The sequence below is a fragment of the Mus caroli genome, unplaced genomic scaffold, assembly GCF_978045245.1.
Source record: "Mus caroli unplaced genomic scaffold, Mus_caroli_1 scaffold_4, whole genome shotgun sequence".
In the NCBI taxonomy this organism is placed as follows: domain Eukaryota; kingdom Metazoa; phylum Chordata; class Mammalia; order Rodentia; family Muridae; genus Mus; species Mus caroli.
In genome coordinates, this window is record NW_028227259.1 from 92,762,316 (window position 1) to 92,781,935 (window position 19,620).

The 19,620-nt window shown below is 40.7% G+C and overlaps 1 protein-coding gene across 6 annotated transcripts in view; it reads left to right on the forward strand.

Moving 5' to 3' along the window:
- Slc4a4 (solute carrier family 4 member 4) overlaps positions 1–19,620 on the forward strand; it is a 416,646-nt gene that overhangs the window by 234,663 nt on the left and 162,363 nt on the right. For 3 of the 6 annotated variants that reach the window (XM_085836838.1, XM_085836839.1, XM_085836841.1), the window contains exon 7: positions 1,449–1,544. The exons of the other annotated variants lie outside the window; for them this stretch is intronic. In XM_085836838.1, coding sequence (XP_085692964.1) covers positions 1,449–1,544 — 96 coding nt within the window. The remainder of the gene's footprint in view (positions 1–1,448; positions 1,545–19,620) is intronic. 6 annotated transcript variants of the gene reach the window in all.

The window sequence follows — 19,620 nt, forward strand, 5'->3', positions numbered from 1 at the left end:
CTTTATTTACAGCTTTTAAACACAGACAGATAAATTGACAAAAATGTTTCTGGATTTTATAGTGTGCTGAATGCCCAAATTTGGCCATACATTTATATTCATTTGTAAATGGTTTCAGTTAAAGCCTGACCTCTCTAGTCACCAGTAGCCTTGTAAAAAGAGCATTTGCCTGTCCTGTCTTTCACACACAATGTGAATAGATTAATGTTTGTGTTTGGTGGAATATGGTAAACGTATTACCCTGATAACATGACTACTTTTATTATTAAAGAAAAAAAATCCCTCAAGTCTAAATTACATATTGCCTCATGGTTCTGCATGTCCAAAATCACTAACATTCTTTAAAGGATGAGGATACTGCCCAATTTTTACCAGCCTTAGAGCATGGTCCTTTGAGAGACGAGCCAAACAAGTGTTAAGAGGTTCTTAGAGCAAATGACATTCTCCCAGGAAGAAGCCAGTTGGGCTAGCCACGTGATAAAATGTACCTAGAGAAACTTGAGTGAACATTCAGCCCATATCATTATCTCTGATGTTCCAGATTTGGAACGGATCCACCAAGGGTTAAACTTCTAGTAAGATAGGTGCTGGAAGACTTTGGAAAAGGAAGACCAAAATTGCATCTCAAGTGGGTTTGTATTAAAGCACTAATTTATCCATGTCTCAGTGTCATGTTACTGCAGGGGTAGAAAGAAAGAAAGAAAGAAATAAAGAAAGAAAGAAAGAGAAGGAAGGAAGGAAGGAAGGAAGGAAAGAAAGAAAGAAAGAAAGGAAGGAAGGAAGGAAGGAAGGAAGGAAGAAAGAAAGAAAGAAAGAAAGAAAGAAAGAAAGAAAGAAAGAAAGAAAGACAATAAAAAACCAACAGAAAGTTGAGAGCCAGTCTGTGTTCATCAAGGAAAAAAACTTCAGATACAAATGTCTGAAATGTTGATTCCTGCATTTGTCTATAAGCTCCGCAGCCTGACTGTTGGGGAGATCATTAGAGAGCCGCTTACTAATATGACATCCTACCCCCCTGTGCTTTACAAAACTGGGCGCTGCTTCCCTTGTGTGTGCTCATGTGGCAGACAGTTATTAACAGTCCTGACACTGTATATTCAGACTAAATGTTCATTATTTACATCTGTCTTCTGGATAGAATCCATTTTTTTTTGTATATTAGAACAGCTGATCGAATCATCCACTCCTTTTTGGGGAACTATAATGATTTAATGTAATTTTCCCCAAACCTTTCCCATTCTTTGTTGATATGTGTTCCATTTAAGGGCTCAGGGTCCTGGGAGGAGGTGAATGTCCTTGTGATATGTCATTGTTCTTCTTTAACCCGCTTGTGTGATTTGCTTTCGTATATATATATTTTTTCTTCCTGACTAATGCTTCCATCTTCATCCTTGCTGTGGCTGTTCATGTGTCCTCCTTTTCCTGTCTGCTGCTTCTGGCGCTAAAAGCCCGCAGCCCGCTTGAGAACTCAGTGCCCTGCCTAGCAAATCGCACCTTGGACGATGACCCCCGAGTGCGGCGCACTCCCAGCGTGGGATGGCTCAGTAAGTCAATGGGGTGGGGAAGGGGCAAAGATGGTTGTGGGCAAAGATGGGAAGAGGGAGGGAAGGATGACTGGGTTACCTAGTAGAGTGAAGAACATCTTTGAGAGTATAAGGATCCCTAAACCTGAAATGACTGGTTGGCTCCTATTGCCAAGCAAAATATTCTCTGTGACTTGGTAACCTGATTTCAAGTCAAGTAAGTTAAGTGCCTTGTCAGGTGGTGGCAAATGTGCAGTAGGAAAGGTCATGATTGGTATGGAAGCCTCTGTCTGGGTGTCATGTTTTTGAAACTCGTTTTTTTCTCATGTTGATGCTGGTCTGTTTCTTCCCATGGATGTAAGGATGGTAACTGGAGATGAGGGCTTTCAGTGGTAGTTAGAAAGAAGAACTTACTAAGCTGAAGATTCAACCCTACAAATGTTCATTACATATCTGAGACACAGAAGGTGATCTGGACAATGATCAAGGAGCATAGAGCTTAATAGAGAACTATTGCCTTTTCAAATATAGAGCTTTGCTAGAGAGACAGGGGTTAGTTACCTAAAACCAATTCAGAAAACTGTTTGCATAGATTTTCCACACCCCTCCACCCCCTGCAAATATTTTTCCTCTATTGATTATATAGACTTTTTGCAGATGTCAAGAATTCCATCCATGGTGACATCATTAGGTCTCTATTATTTCTTTTCATATACTAACATTATTGAGTTAATCCTCTTCCTATTTTAGCATAGAAAAATTTCCTCTACTGAAGATGTCTTTTTCAGCTGGGGAAAGGTTTAGTTCATCCTAAAATAGCGTTTGTTGAGCTATATTCTTTCAGAGTTGTTCTTGCTGTAAATTTTATGTTTTAAGTACCTATTAATAATTTCTATGCCTCACAGAGATATAAATAAATGTGTTTCATATCAGTGCACACCAGGCACTCTTGGACTCTGTATTCAAAGATGAACCAATTGGGTCTTTGCCCTCAAGAGGTTTCCTTTCTAATGAGGGAGGCAGAACCCAGATAGCTAGTGGTCTTGTAAGATGATAGACTGCAGAACACACACATCCTACACGACACTCACCCACACAGCCATCCATGCCTGCGGAAGCATCTTAGCCTGAGGGTACTCATAGAAGAGGTCTCTTTGAAGCATCAGGACTTAATCTTGGAGGGAAGAATGAATTTTGTAGTGGTACAGTTGAGGAAGGGATAGCCTATTTTTGAGGTATTAACTTTGTAATAATTTTTTTTTGCTAGAAAGTAGGTCTAATTGAACAGCAATAAAAAGTTGTGAATATTAATTTGCTTTTTGTGCCCTCTGGGTTCACTCTTTGGTTGCTATTTAGCTTGCCGAGGAGCCTGTGTGCTAGCTGTTCCTATAATCTTCACTTCCCAGATGAAAGTGGACAAGACCTACAGAGGTTAAATAACTTTCCAGAGCCACACAGCCCATCTGTGTCTAGTTTCTTCTGTCCTGTGGTGGGTGTAAGGGTATGAGTTTCCACGGTCAGCTTGCTAGAAAGATTTATTGGCTGCACAGTGCATTTCCATCCCCCACATGATTTCCTCTGCAAGAATCATATTTTTCCCATAAATTCATCTGTGTTCTAGTGATGCTTCCGGGAAGCAGTTTGGGCTTTTTAATTTAGAATCAGGCTATCTGGGGTTCGAATCGTGGATCTACCACTGATGGTTCCGTGCATTGGGAAAGATATACTTCTGTACTGTCTACTTGGGTTTCTCATATATAAGAGCTTGTCAATCACACCAACGTTGGATCTTTGTGAGAATTAAGTAGTGTGTATAGCACAGTGCTTGGCACTTGGTCATCCAGTCACTAATACTATTTCTTGAGCAATTCTATTTGTGTGCTTTAAAAGCTTATTTATATTTCATATCCCCTAGCCATTGAAGCACTAAGGAAATTGATAATAGTGGCATTTGTTGTTGCTGTATTGATGGCTACTATATAAAAATCAGCCTAAAATAAGACCCAGAGCTAAGTTAAGAACAGTTCTGTCAGTATTGAGTATGTAATATTTTACTGTCTATTTATATTCTTTCATGTATATATTCTCTTCCTAAACTGACATATAGCCTAAGCCACTTTCTGAGGGCTCCCTAGTACTTACCTTTTCAGCTCAATAAATTAAATTTATACCTAGTGAACAGTCCAAGGTGTGTAAATTAGGACTAAATACTCTTTACTCCACTTTCCTAACCAGCATTGTTTTTGTCTACTGTCAGTCAGATTTTCCTTTGCCTTTTGGTCTCGAAGATGCTGAGACACATCTCTCTGTGTTTTAGGGGAACATCCTGTCTGTCCACCAGAACCTTTTAAAAATAATCCTTCTCCAAAGTGTGTGGTAGGACCTGCATAAAGTTCCATCTCCTTTATGAAATAGCTCCTATAATCACAGATCTTGCAAGTATTAGAGTGCTGCAGCATCCACTGTCTGGGCCTCACAATGGCAGATTTACTATAGACTTTTTTCCGTTACTCTTTGAGACCACTTCTTTTGCTGTCTCTACTCCATTATACCCAGGACCACATCTCAAGCTTGTCCCTCTCCAGTGCATTGCAAGTACTTGATTCCATGATGCTGCATGCTTCTGTACAGTGTCCATATTTTACATGCTCTGCAATGTTTTTTGATGCCTCATCGTTCCATTAAAAGCAACCCACAGCTTACTTTTCTTTAGTGACTGCCTAGGACATGGTAATCCATTAACTAGAAAAGGACATTGTTTACCAAGAGAGAGCTATTTTACCATATTTTTTTGCTTACCCTGACCTGATGAGTTGATTATAACTTATCCTAATAGTTACCAAAGAACTACATTTAAAAATTTGCCAAAAATACCAGCCAATAGTCAGGATTCGAAGACGATGTCATCAAGCAAGCCTTTCAGCATTCTTAGCAAGGTATTCTGAGGCCCTGTAACTTGGAGTAACTACCTTTCAAAAACTGCTCTGAAAGGTGTTTTGGGGAAGAAAGTGTTCATCATTTCAGAACTTTCCTTATCTCAGTTGTCACCCGAGGCAGATGTGAGCTTAAGGCTCTTATCCATTTCAAATACTGCCAAGGTAGTGAATTAGAAGTTGGAACAAAACCAAAAAGGATTTCCTCTTGCAGATCTCTCAGGCAGTTCTGAAGTCAGGCTGGCCACTGAGAACAAAAGATGCTTTTCACCTCCTTGTTTCAGGACAGGTTAATACCAGCCTAAACGCCTGGCCATTATGGGAGTGGGAGCATGTCGCCTATCTTGGTAGATCCAGACGGCTCTTCACTCTGAGTGCTTATCGGAGAATTCAGTTTGACAGCTAACAGGCAGCATCAGTTGAGCCTTTATAAAACACTGTGTCCCTTTGCTGTTAGTGCATGAGATCAGTAGCATCAGAGCCTCAGTTCTGAGTGCTTATGAAGACACTTGGAGCTGTTCTGTCTTTTCCTTCACCTGTCTTGTGTCCTCTGCTTTGTATCAGTCTGTCTGTCTATCTATCCATCTGTCTGTCTGATACATCCACTATCTGAGGCCATGTCCAGGACAGTGCTCTGTTTCACAGCCCTTAAACTAGTGTCTGCTGCCATTCCTATCCTGGCTCAGGCAGCATTGAAAATCCATTGGCTGAAGAATCTTGGTCCATCTTACAGTCCGATCACATGGTTAACCTCCAAATTTAAAGAACTAAATTATAAGTGAGACTTTTATTTCTTATTCTTTTCAAATTCTTTTTCAAGCATATCTGGAATTCAGTAAACAAATTTTGGAGAATTTGACTAAATGAAATATGTTCTCTGGCTCTAATGTCTTCTTAAAGGGTTTAGAACTAATTTAGGAAAGCAATGGACTTTCCAGAGTGCACAATTCTGCAAATTCAATCTCAAAACTGCTTCCTGAACCCCGACTCTCAGTCCACTGAGCTGATGGCAAAGGATGGTGGAACCCCCAGACAGGGATTAGAGAGCCCATGGTAAATGCTGTTTGTCTAAAGTGAGTTAAGGGCATGGGTCACACGTGCTGAAATGCTTGTTAGAGGAAAGCACGGTGGGGCATGCCAACATAGGAAAATACGTTGGAAGCCAATGATAGGCTGAGAGAAAACTGTTGCAGAGTTTGATGTCCACAGTTAACAAAGAAGATGTGAAAATTTGAAATCGAGAAGTTTAGGTAAAATAATTGAGCCCTTTTTGTGGAGGCTTCTGGAAAGATTTTTTTAGTATGGAGGTAGCATGGGGAGAACTGTGGATAAGAGCAGTGGATTTGGGACCATTCTTGGCCTTTGACCAGCACAGGGCTGGACATCCACTGTGGTAGACCAGAGATGAAGGAAATTAAAGACTGGGCTAGATTCTGACTTCAGAAGCCGGAAGGGAGGGATAACTCAGGATGATGTCATGGTGGAACAACTTTCAGTGTCAGCAAAGGGAACGAGTCTGGGGAGGATTGGGTTCTGAACTTTAACCAGGACAGTGCTGAGAGAATATCTCTGGGAAATGTCGATGGGTATACAGAAACACAGCTGTGCAGAGTTCTCCTTCCATCCAGCACACTGTCGCCATCTTAGAAGATTTACATCATTGGGGGCTGACATTATTAAATTTCTGCTATGCTATCACATTCTTAGGTGAGCTCCCTCAGCCTTTCTTTGGCTTGGAGAGTAACCACCACATTAGAGCTGTGTGCTATTTCACTGCCTTATGCTCAGCCCAAACATTTTCATTTCACCCCTCTGGCCTTTTCTTCACCAGGGTCCAGATACGGACTTGTTTCTGAATGTGACTCTCATTTGGGCTACTTGCTGAAGAGTTTCACCTAAGGATTTTGGCTTTAAAAGCCAAAAGAAAATTCAAGTGTAACTTTGAAACTTTTCTCACTATAATTATCCTAGACACACTTTTCAAAAGGCTACAGGGAATAAAATCTTTCAACAACCTGACATCCATCTTTAGATTCTTTAGTTAAGGGAAGACATTAGAAAATGTAAGTGTAACAAGTTACAAAGTTCTAAAAATACAGCGAGCTGGAGCTACTTTTCTGAAAAGGAGTTAGTTACTGTTTATCCACAAGATGCTCAAAGCAGGCTCAGGAGTTCTTTGATTGATACCTCATAGTGTAATCACAATGGACTAAAATACATACCAATTCTAAACAGTTTATAGAATGATGCTGGAGAGAGAAGAGAAGATTAGCAATTCTGCTTTGTTTCAGAATACTGGAGGCTTGGACAAGGCTTCAAGAGGGACAGATCTGGGGGAGATCTGACAGCTTGCTGAAATTATAAAATACTTGTGTTTTCATTATCTATTTTTCCCCTAAAAGAGGAATTTGGAATTGGGATGATTCAATCGGGTGCTTCCTTGACAAAAAGGATGATATGTTGATTATTAAACTCTGTCTTACCACCAGGTCTGTCCGGTTTCCCGATCTCACTACTCCTTGGGCCACTTCTCTTTTTCTCTGAATTGAGATTGTGGAGCCCACTGTGTGAACCCCCAAATCTGTTCACCACCACCTCTGTCATGTTGCCTGTCTTTGTCTTACTATCCTTGTTCAGGATCTTGCTTCCTCTAGCTTCATCCTGTGTCAGATACACAGCCTGTTATCTGGGGTCACTTTACTGTTAGTCTTGTACCAATTCATTGCAATGCGTTGCCTCCCACTTGTCTGCTTATACTCGGATGATGAGATACATCACTGTGTGGGAATGAATGACGAGTGGTTCCTCTGTGAATCTTGAGCAGCATCCACCCCTCTGAGTGTGGCATTTAAGGCCCATGGCACAGTAACCTGTGGTTGTATAAGCACACTGTATCTGTACTTCTGGTATACACACTGCAGCTCAGCACATTTTCCACTGCTTAAATTTCCTAGGTGATGCTCTCTCTTGATGCCTTTGTCCTGAATAATCACTCAGCTTGGAATACTTCCTCCTGAAACTTTCTTCTCAAAGTCTGCATTTCCATTAGGGTCTCTGCTATCCTCAAAGCCTTCTTCCTTACAGGATTCTTTTTTTTTTTTTTTTTGAGACAGGTTTTCTTTGTATAGCCTTGGCTGTCCTGGAACTCACTCTGTAGACCAGGCTGGCCTCGAATTCAGAAATCCGCCTGCCTCCCAAGTGCTGGGATTAAAGGTGTGTGCCTCCACACCCGGCTCAAAGCAGTATTTCTAATCAGAATGTACACAGAAGCAACAAGAATCCAACTGCATTTCATAAAGCCATGTAGTAAAGAAATTTATAAATATATGAGTGATAATCTTTTCTTGTTTTAGAAAAATTGTTTTACATGAAAGAGGTTACTTATATACTACATTTATTATTTTGTAGTTAATGAATGGATATTATTTATTTATCTATTAATTAATTAATTTATTTATTTACTTACTTACTTACTGATGTGTTAAATGTTAGTAGTTAAGGTCTAGGTAAATAAATACCCTTAATTTTTTCTCTCTTTCTTTCTTTTCCTGTGCATAGGTATGTGTGTGTGTGTGTGTGTGTGCAGACCAGAGGGTGGTATTTGCTGCCTTTCTCTATTCTCCACTTCATTTTTTCAGACATGGTTGCTCAGTGAACCTGGAGCTCACTGAATGGCTAGGCTGGTTGGCTAGTGAGTGACAGGATGTGACTATCTCTGCCCCACCCTTCTGGCTCAGGGGTTACAGACATGTGTCACAACACCTGAATTCTACCTGGGTGTTGGGGATTCAGACAGGTGCTTATGCATGCACAGCAAAGTCTTTGCCCACTGAGCCACTGCCCTTGCCCTGGCACTCTTAATGTTTAAATGTATAAAGATATTCTGAGACCAATAACTTTGGTAACTACCACTTTGTTGTATCTAACAGAGTCCATTATGCATAGGAGTAGATCAACAAATGTAGAGTGAATGAATTAGCCAAACCAGGTGGTTAGAATATGAACCCAATGAAAGCATCGTGATAATAACTAAAAAACAAAAATTGAAAGGGAAAGATACTAAACTCATTCATATGATATCTACTGTTTGTGACTTTGCTCTGTGGGCCCTCCAAGAATAGTAATGAGGTGGTCTTCTCGATCTTCTCTCTTTGCTGAGTTCATGACAATTCATTGTCAGAACTGGCTGGGTTATGCAACTGTGTAACCCTGTGTATTCTCACACATGGAGGATGAAAGTTTATTTATGATGAGGAAGCTACCAGGGGAAGGGTTACCATAGAGTCAATGTGACTGTGGCTTTACAGGGGCCTTGTGAGGTAGACTAGATGACCTTGAAACGGATGGAGAGTCTTCCATGTAAACACACAATAAAGAACTATTATTAGGGCAAACAGTGCCTGGATATCATTACTGGAGACAACAGAAAACCTAACGACTTGAATTAGCATGTCTGTGCACATGTGAGTGAGGGAGTGAGGGCGACATTCGGGAAAGCAAATGCAATATTCTCGTTGTGGATATCAATTTCAAAGTTAATAATAAAATTTCTTCTTGGCAGCAGCAGTGGAATTATACTTTGATGAAAATCCTGGCAGAACCTTCAGAAACAGGGCTCTTCTCCTTGTGGCAATCTGAAAGTCTGATGTTCATACGTGTCCTCGTCATTCAGACTTCATTTCTGCTCCTGCCTTTAAAGCATCCTCTCTGTCTGTAGACCTTCATCCATCCTCTCACTAGGACCCCAAGACCCTTTATATAGATGTCTGTTTATCTGCAAAAGTTTCTGCCATGTCAATAGCGTCTCTTCCCCTGCCTTTGTTCTCACATTACAGAATTCACCCTTCACAATTAACCCCATCACTCACTCTACAGTTTGTGTACATCATTCTGCTCAGAACCCTGTAGTGAGTAACCTGCTATTTCTAAGTCCAAGTTCTCACTTCCCAGGCTGGCTAATAACTGTAAGATGGAGCCCAAATCCTCTAGTCTGCCTGCTGCTCCTTGGCTTGGTCTCTGTTGAACTCCACAAATCATTTTATTTTCCTGTTCTTATATTAGAACCTCAAATAATTTAGGTCCTCAAGAACTTTGATTTCATCAGTTATTCTTGCTTCTTCAGCTGCCTATACTGATACGATTAGAATTACTATTACTAGAGGTCTTATTTTCTCCAAGGCGGCCAATTTTCCATACTTTCTTTACCCCTCTCCATCACCTTCAAACCTCTCCCTCTTTCATGTCCTTGTACCTATCCCCCACCTCTGCTGATCTTTCATTACCTCATAAGGTTTTTGCTTCCTTCACTGCTGACAAAGCACCCGAGGAGCCTGAAACACATCCCGTTTATCTTTGTACACCTGGTGCCAAGCATGGTGTCTGTAAACGTTGGACTGGACCAGTCCGTCCACCTGATGCTTGCATGACTAAGTTACTTGTTAACCGTGCACTTTCAACAACACTTCTACCTCTGTTGTTTCCTCTGCTTGGCTTAGAGAAGATCTAGGGATCCTCTTTAAAAGCTTAATCTGAAAAGAAGAAGGGAAGTAGATCTTAGATAGTAGCTAGGCAGCATATATTTAACCAGAATGGACAGTATCCATTAGCCAAGGCTCACCTTTTAGATGGTTCACTTTTAGTTTGGGCTGTTCTGAAAATCCAAAGCATTATAATGATTAATGACAAACTTCTCAAAGTCATATAGATTTCCTTGTTGATACATGTTATGTTTTTACTCATCTATTTCTTGGTTGTGATTATACTGCATAGTTTGGAGTATAATCATTAAAACAAATTTTTGAAATGAAAATATAACTATAATATATTCTCCCTTCCCTTTTCCCCCTCCAACCCCTCCTTTGAATATCTACCTTGCTTTCTCTCAAAGTCATGATTCCCTCTTTTAAAAAGTATATATATATATATATATATATATATATATATATATATATGTATATACACACATACATACATACACATATACAAAGAGTTTCTACTGCTTGCTCACTAGACCATTCTGAGATGACTCAAGATGTCATGAAGGCAACTATGGTGACAGTCATTTATGCAACATGGTTTCCACAAAGCCCTGGTGGCTCAGTGAAACTAAGTACTATGGTAGTCATGGGGTCTTTACAAGTAAATATTCCAGATCTTTTTCTTTCTGAGCACATATGAGGTCTTGACTTCCTTGCCTGTTGAAAGTTAGGTGTGACCTCATGATGAGAAAACGTGAGTGGAGGTGAATGATGTCCTCCCCAGAAGCTTCTAGAGCCGGTACCTGCTTAGCGAATGCCCTATTGGCAGAGCAGCAGTGGTCTAGAGAAGAGAGGGATTGTGCATCAGGGACTTGGCCTTGGACCGGTGTTGAACTGGAGCATCTGCCAGTCTCAGCTGCTCCCAGTGTGAGCGAGAAGCAAGCAGGGTAATCCAGGAGGGTCTGAGTTGCTCCTTCACTGGCGGGGAGTGTTTGTGCTCATCCCATCAGTGGGAGGACCAGAATTAAAGTCAGTCTTGCAGGGTCCTGATGGTACCTGTCCTATCCAGTCTCCTTCTGCTCATCATTTTTTTTTTCGGTTTGTATTTTCTTTTTATTTATTTTTTTTTGGTTTTTAATATTTTTATTACATATTTTCCTCAATTACATTTCCAATGCTATCCCAAAAGTCCCCCATAGCGCCCCCCACTTCCCTACCCACCCATTCCCATTCTTTTGGCCCTGGCATTCCCCTATATTGGGGCATATAAAGTTTGCAAGTCCAATGGGCCTCTCTTTCCATTGATGGCCGACTAGGCCATCTTTCGATACATATGCAGCTAGAGACAAGAGCTCCGGGGTTCTGGTTAGTACATCATGTTGTTCCAACAATAGGGTTGCAGATCCCTTTAGTTCCTTGGGTACTTTCTCTAGCTTCTCCATTGGGAGCCCTGTGATACATCCAATAGCTGACTGTGAACATCCACTCCTGTGTTTGCTAGGCCCCGGCATCGTCTCACAAGAGACAGCTATATTTGGGTCCTTTCAGCAAAATCTTGCTAGTGTATGCAATGGTGTCAGCGTTTCGAAGCTGATTATGGTATGGATCCCTGGATACGACAGTCTCTAAATGGTCCATCCTTTCATCACAGCTCCAAACTTTGTCTCTGTAACTCCTTCCCTTGGTGTTTTGTTCCCAATTCTAAGAAGGTGCACAGTGTCCACACTTTGGTCTTCATTCTTCTTGAGTTTCATGCGTTTAGCAAATTGTATCTTATATCTTGGGTATCCTAAGTTTTGGGCTAATATCCACTTATCAGTGAATACATATTGTGTGAGTTCTTTTGTGATTGTGTTACTTCACTCAAGATGATGCCCTCCAGGTCCATCCATTTGGCTAGGAATTTCATAAATTCATTCTTTTTAATAGCTGAGTAGTACTCCATTGTGTAAATGTACCATAATTTCTGTATCCATTCCTCTGTTGAGGGACATCTGGGTTCTTTCCAGCTTCTGGCTATTATAAATAGGGCTGCTATGAACATAGTGGAGCATGTGTCCTTTTTACCGGTTGGGACATCTTCTGGATATATGCCCAGGAGAGGTATTGCTGGATCCTCCGGTAGTACTATGTCCAATTTTCTGAGGAACCGCCAGACTGATTTCCAGAGTGGTTGTACAAGCTTGCAATCCCACCAACAATGGAGGAGTGTTCCTCTTTCTCCACATCCTCGCCAGCATCTGCTGTCACCTGAATTTTTGATCTTAGCCATTCTGACTGGTGTGAGGTGGAATCTCAGGGTTGTTTTGATTTGCATTTCCCTGATGATTAAGGATGTTGAACATTTTTTCAGGTGTTTCTCTGCCATTCGGTATTCCTCAGGTGAGAATTCTTTGTTCAGTTCTGAGCCCCATTTTTTAATGGGGTTATTTGACTTTCTGGAGTCTACCTTCTTGAGTTCTTTATATATATTGGATATTAGTCCCTTATCTGATTTAGGATAGGTGAAGATCCTTTCCCAATCTGTTGGTGGTTTTTTTGTCTTATTGATGGTGTCTTTAGCCTTGCAGAAGCTTTGTAGTTTCATGAGGTCCCACTTGTCAATTCTCGATCTTACAGCACAAGCCATTACTGTTCTATTCAGGAATTTTTCCCCTGTGCCCATATCTTCAAGGCTTTTCCCCACTTTCTCCTCTATAAGTTTCAGTGTCTCTGGTTTTATGTGAAGTTCCTTGATCCACTTAGATTTGACCTTAGTACAAGGAGATAGGAATGGATCGATTTGCATTCTTCTACATGTTAACAACCAGTTGTGCCAGCACCATTTGTTGAAAATGCTGTCTTTCTTCCACTGGATGTTTTTAGCTCGCTTGTCGAAGATCAAGTGACCGTAGGTGTGTGGGTTCATTTCTGGGTCTTCAATTCTATTCCATTGGTCTATTTGTCTGTCACTATACCAGTACCATGCAGTTTTTATCACAATTGCTCTGTAGTAGAGCTTTAGGTCCGGCATGGTGATTCCACCAGAGGTTCTTTTATCCTTGAGAAGCGTTTTTGCTATCCTAGGTTTTTTGTTATTCCAGATGAATTTGCAGATTGCACTTTCTAATTCGTTGAAGAATTGATTTGGAATTTTGATGGGGATTGCATTGAATCTGTAAGATTGCTTTTGGCAAGATAGCCATTTTTACAATGTTGATCCTGCCAATCCATGAGCATGGGAGATCTTTCCATCTTCTGAGATCTTCTATAATTTCTTTCTTCAGAGACTTGAAGTTTTTATCATACAGATCTTTCACTTCCTTAGTTAGAGTCACGCCAAGATATTTAATATTATTTGTGACTATTGAGAAGGGTGTTGTTTCCCTAATTTCTTTCTCAGCCTGTTTATTCTTTGTGTAGAGAAAGGCCATTGATTTGTTTGAGTTAATTTTATATCCAGCTACTTCACCGAAGCTGTTTATCAGGCTTAGGAGTTCTCTGGTGGAATTTTTAGGGTCACTTATATATACTATCATATCATCTGCAAAGAGTGATATTTTGACTTCATCTTTTCCAATTTGTATCCCTTTGATCTCCTTTTGTTGTCGAATTGCTCTGGCTAGGACTTCAAGTACAATGTTGAATAGGTATGGAGAAAGTGGACAGCCTTGTCTAGTCCCTGATTTTAGAGGGATTGCTTCAAGCTTCTCACCATTTACTTTGATGTTGGCTACTGGTTTGCTGTAGATTGCTTTTATCATGTTTAGGTATGGGCCTTGAATTCCTGATCTTTCCAAGACTTTTATCGTGAATGGGTGTTGGATCTTGTCAAATGCTTTTTCCGCATCTAACGAGAGACCATGTGGTTTTTGTCTTTGAGTTTGTTTATATACTGGATTACGTTGATGGATTTCCGTATATTGAACCATCCCTGCATCCCTGGGATGAAACCTACTTGGTCAGGATGGATGATTGTTTTGATGTGTTCTTGGATTCGGTTAGCAAGAACTTTATTGAGGATTTTTGCATCAATATTCATAAGGGATATTGGTCTGAAGTTTTCTATCTTTGTTGGGTCTTTTTGTGGTTTAGGTAGCAGAGTAATTGTGGCTTCAGAGAATGAGTTGGGTAGAGTACCTTCTGTTTCTATTTTGTGGAATAGTTTGTGAAGAACTGGGATTAGATCTTCTTTGAAGGTCTGATAGAACTCTGCACTAAACCCATCTGGTCCTGGGCTTTTTTTAGTTGGGAGACTTTTAATGACTGCTTCAATTTCTTTGGGGGATATAGGGCTGTTTAGATCATTAACCTGATCTTGATTCAACTTTGGTACCTGGTATCTGTCTAGGAACTTCTCCATTTCATCCAGGTTCTCCAGTTTTGTTGAGTATAGCCTTTGGTAGAAGGATCTGATGGTGTTTTGGATGTCTTCAGGATCTGTTGTTATGTCTCCTTTTTCATTTCTGATTTTGTTAATTAGGATGCTTTCCCTGTGCCCTCTAGTGAGTCTGGCTAAGGGTTTATCTATCTTGTTGATTTTCTCAAAGAACCAGCTCCTTGATTGGTTGATTCTTTGAATAGTTTTTCTTGTTTCCACTTGGTTGATTTCACCCCTGAGTTTGATTATTTCCTGCCGTCTACTCCTCTTGGGTGAATTTGCTTCCTTTTGTTCTAGTGCTTTTAGGTGTGTTGTCAAGCTGCTAATGTGTGCTTTCTCTAGTTTCCTTTTGGAGGCACTCAGAGGTATGAGTTTTCCTCTTAGAAATGCTTTCATTGCGTCCCATAAGTTTGGGTATGTTGTGGCTTCATTTTCATTGAACTCTAAAAAGTCCTTAATTTCTTTCTTTATTCCTTCCTTGACCAAGGTATCATTGAGAAGAGTGTTGTTCAGTTTCCACGTGAAGGTTGGCTTTCTATTATTTATTTTGTTATTGAAGATCAGCTTTAGTCCATGGTGATCTGATAGGATGCATGGGACAATTTCAATATTTTTGTATCTGTTGAGGCCTGTTTTGTGACCAATTATGTGGTCAATTTTGGAGAAGGTGCCATGAGGTGCTGAGAAGAAGGTATATCCTTTTGTTTTAGGATAGAATGTTCTGTAGATATCTGCCAGATCCATTTGATTCATAATTTCTCTTAGTTTCTCTGTGTCCCTGTTTAGTTTCTGTTTCCATGATCTGTCCATTGGTGAAAGTGGTGTGTTGAAGTCTCCCACTATTATTGTATGAGGTGCAATGTGTGCTTTGAGATTTACTAAAGTTTCTTTAATGAATGTGGCTGCCTTTGTATTTGGAGCATAGATATTCAGGATTGATAGTTCCTCTTGGAGGATTTTACCTTTGATGAGTATGAAGTGTCCCTCCCTGTCTTTTTTAATGACTTTGGGTTGGAAGTCAATCTTATCAGATATTAGAATGGCTACTCCAGCTTGTTTCTTCCTACCATTTGCTTGGAAAATTGTTTTCCAGCCTTTCATTCTGAGGTAGTGTCTATCTTTTTCTCTGAGATGAGTTTCCTGTAAGCAGCAAAATGTTGGGTCTTGTTTGTGTAGCCAGTTTGTTAGTCTATGTCTTTTTATCGGGGAGTTGAGTCCATTGATATTAAGAGATATTAAGGAAAAGTAATTGTTGTTTCCTGTTATTTTTGTTGTTAAAGTTGGCATTCTGTTCTTGTGGCTGTCTTCTTTTAGGTTTGTTGAGGGATTACCTTCTTGTTGTTTCTAGGGCGTGGTTCCTGTCCTTGTATTGGTTTTTTTCTGTTATTATCCTTTGAAGGGCTGGATTCGTGGAGAGATAATGTGTGAATTTGGTTTTGTCGTGGAATACTTTGGTTTCTCCATCTATGTTAATTGAGAGTTTGGCTGGGTATAGTAGCCTGGGCTGGAATTTGTGTTCTTTTAGTGTCTGTATAACATCTGTCCAGGATCTTCTGGCTTTCATAGTCTCTGGTGAAAAATCTGGTGTAATTCTGATAGGCTTGCCTTTATATGTTACTTGGCCTTTTTCTCTTACTGCTTTTAGTATTCTATCTTTATTTAGAGCATTTGTTGTTCTGATTATTATGTGTCGGGAGGTATTTCTTTTCTGGTCCAGTCTATTTGGAGTTCTGTAGGCTTCTTGTATGTTCATGGGCATCTCTTTCTTTAGATTTGGGAAGTTTTCTTCTATAATTTTGTTGAAGATGTTTGCTGGTCCTTTGAGTTGAAAATCTTCATTCTCATCCACTCCTATTATCCATAGGTTTGGTCTTCTCATTGTGTCCTGTATTTCTTGGATGTTTTGAGTTAGGATCTTTTTGCATTTTACATTTTCCTTGATTGTTGTGCCCATGTTCTCTATGGAATCTTCTGCACCTGAGATTCTCTCTTCCATCTCTTGTATTCTGTTGCTGATGCTGGTATCTATGGTTCCAGATTTCTTTCCTAGGGTTTCTATCTCCAGTGTTGCCTCATTTTGGGTTTTCTTTATTGTGTCTACTTCCCTTTTTAGGTCTAGTATGGTTTTGTTCATTTCCATCATCTGTTTGGATGTGTTTTCCTGTTTTTCTTTAAGGACTTCTACCTGTTTGATTGTGTTATCCTGTTTTTCTTTAAGGACTTCTACCTGTTTGATTGTGTTATCCTGTTTTTCTTTAAGGACTTCTACCTTTTTGATTGTGTTATCCTGTTTTTCTTTAAGGACTTGTAACTCTTTAGCCATGTTCTCCTGTAATTCTTTAAGTGAGTTATTTAAGTGAGTCCTTCTTGATGTCCTCTACCATCATCATGAGATATGCTTTTAGATCCGTGTCTAGCTTTTCCGGTGTGTTTGGGTGCCCTGGACTGGGCGAAGTGGGGGTTCTGGGTTCTGATGATGGTGAGTGGTCTTGGTTTCTGTTAGTAAGATTATTACGTTTACCTTTCGCCATCTGGTAATCTCTGGGGTTAGTTGTTATCGTTGTCACTGTTTAAAGATTGGAGCAGAAGCTGTGTTCCACTCACCAGCAGTCTCAAAATCCTGTGGCGGGGGTCGTGGGTAGCTGGCGGTATCCCGGTGCTGGTCCAGCCGGAAGAGGCCTGTGGTCCTACTCAGGCCGGTTTTCTGCTTCTCAAACTAATGCAGTCTCTGGTCCTGGGCGCAATTGGATTGGAGCAGAAGCTGTGTTCCACTCACCAGAAGTCTTAAGATCCTGTGGCGGGTGTTGTGGGTAGCTGGCGAGTGTCAGCGGACCCTGCGCCCTAGCTACCCAGGTGCTTTTCTGACAGAAAGAGGCTTGTGGCCCTACGTAGGCCGGATTTCTGCCTCCCCAACCAAAGCAGTCTCAGGTCCCGCGTGATTGGACTGGAGCAGAAGCTGTGTTCCACTCACCAGCAGTCTCAAAATCCTGTGTCGGGGGTCGTGGGTAGCTGGCGGGTGTCAGGCGACCCTGCGCTCAAGCTACCCCTGTGCTGATCCGGCCGGATGAGGCCTGTGGCCCTACTCAGGCCGGTTTCTGCTTCCGTAACTAATGCAGTCTCAGGTCCCGCACGCAATTGGATTGGAGCAGAAGCTGTGTTCCACTCACCAGAAGTCTTAAGATCCTGTGGCGGGTGTTGTGGGTAGCTGGCGAGTGTCAGCTGACCCTGCGCCCTAGCTGCCCCGGTGCTTTTCTGACCAGAAGAGTCTGCTCATCATTTTATCAGCTCTTGGATCTCCCTTCCTCCAGCTACGGGCTCTCCTGTCTGAGAGCAGGAGCTGTGCTCACTGACTACTCCATTTCACTGTTTTGAGTTAGGAAACAAGTTTCCTGGTTGTTTTCAATGACAGCCATCCAAGTGTAATTTTTCTGGGATGCTTCTCGTTTTGTAAGGCTCAGTCTTCACGATTCCAGGAAACTCCTGGGATTTGGATCACAATGTAACCTGTGGTCAGCTGTTACTTTAGAAAGTCGGCCATCACTGAAAAGAGAGGCCCATTGGACACGCAAACTTTATATGCCCCAGTACAAGGGAACGCCAGGGCCAAAAAATGGGAATGGGTGGGTAGGGAAGTGGTGGGGGAGGGTATGGGGGACTTTTGGGATAGCATTGGAAATGTAATTGAGGAAAATACATAATAAAAAATATTTAAAATTAAAAAGAAAGAAAAATAAACAAAACAAACAAACAAAAAAACCAAACCAAAACAAACAAAAAAAGAAAGTCCCAAACTCTTAGGTGTTCTGCAGGTAGTAACCATGGTTACAAGCATATGGTCTGGAAAGAATAACACCAACACCATTTTGGGGAAGAACAGGGTAAATCCAATTATAAGGAGCAGTTTCTTTTAGGAAAAGCATTAGTTTAAAAATCGATTCTTCCAATAAACATTTGCTCTGGGCTCTTGGTTTAAGGAATAACTGTGAGTGTTGAGGCATATTGTGCTTACCCAATTTCCAAAGGACATCTTTTAGTATTTTTTTCCTATATTTCTAGGGGAGTGCATTATAATCTGTAAGGAAAACAAGCATACAGATATTGCTTCATGGTGTTTTATTAATTTATTCAGACTGCCAGTTCCCAGCTTCAGGCACGGTGCTTGTCTTCTGGAGGCTACCAAGTAGACCTGATCGTGGTAAACTTATCCTATCCCAAGCAGAGTGCCTTTAGATATGCAGCTCACACCATGAGGATGAGAACCCAGAAACCATTTTAGAAGAGAAGAGAAAACAGGAGGTCTAGCGTTTCCCACAACTGGCTTATAAGACTTGACTTCCAAGAACAATGTAGAGAAAGGCAGGCATTGCTTGGCTGCTGTAGAAGAGAGCTCTTGGTCTACTGAATGAGCTTTGCTGTGAAGAAGATATTGGCTTTAGATTTCAGATACTTTTGGGTGACACAGGAGGGTATTTTTTTTTTTTTTTTTACAATCTGGTTATTTTCAAAAAAAAAAAAAAACAAAAACAAAAAACCAAAACAACCCATGATCAGATAGATCCTTCATTTTTTCTTAAATTCAGACCAGAAAGCTGCTTAGTGAAGATACGATCCTTTGAATGAGGATACATGATATGGAGCCTTTGCACACTTGATTTTGGAAGGGATGGAGACATCAGTGACTAGCTTTCAAGGGTTAGAGAATAATAAACCAAAGCAAAGGCCTGTGTTTTTGAGAGAATACATATGCCCTCAAAGAGGACCAACAGAAGTTATGTGTAGTTTAATGGACACTACCTCTTTATGAGTATACGAACACTTCAGTTGGTACCTTGATGTTGTATTCTCAATGAATCCTTAGTTCATGCATATTTTAGTGTAGCTGGGAGATCATGGCCAAAGACCCACTGTAAGAATGAACTGTATTGTGATTAGATGGTTCACTTCATTTAGTGGAAAATTTTCTGTCACTAAAAATACATATTCAGATATTGGGAAGTTGGCAGTATTTAGTTAGAATAGAAAATCAGCCTGGAGAGAAAGATCTCTGCCCTTTGAGTGTGATCTCGAAAGCCACCTGTATAATCAGGATGCCAAGCTTCCTGAGGGACCCTGGGATGCCTAAATTTATTGTACCCTCTGGACTGTATTCCTGATCCCTAGAATGAGCCTGGGAGGGAATTCTGGTGCTTCACGGGAGGAAATTTTAAGTAAAGTCTGAAACTCATTCACATTACTCCTGATGTGTGTCTCTTTTCCTCTCCATTTCTTTGTCTTGGTTCAGCAGAAAATGGAGTTTGTAGAAATTACCTTTGTCCACCGGCTTAAGC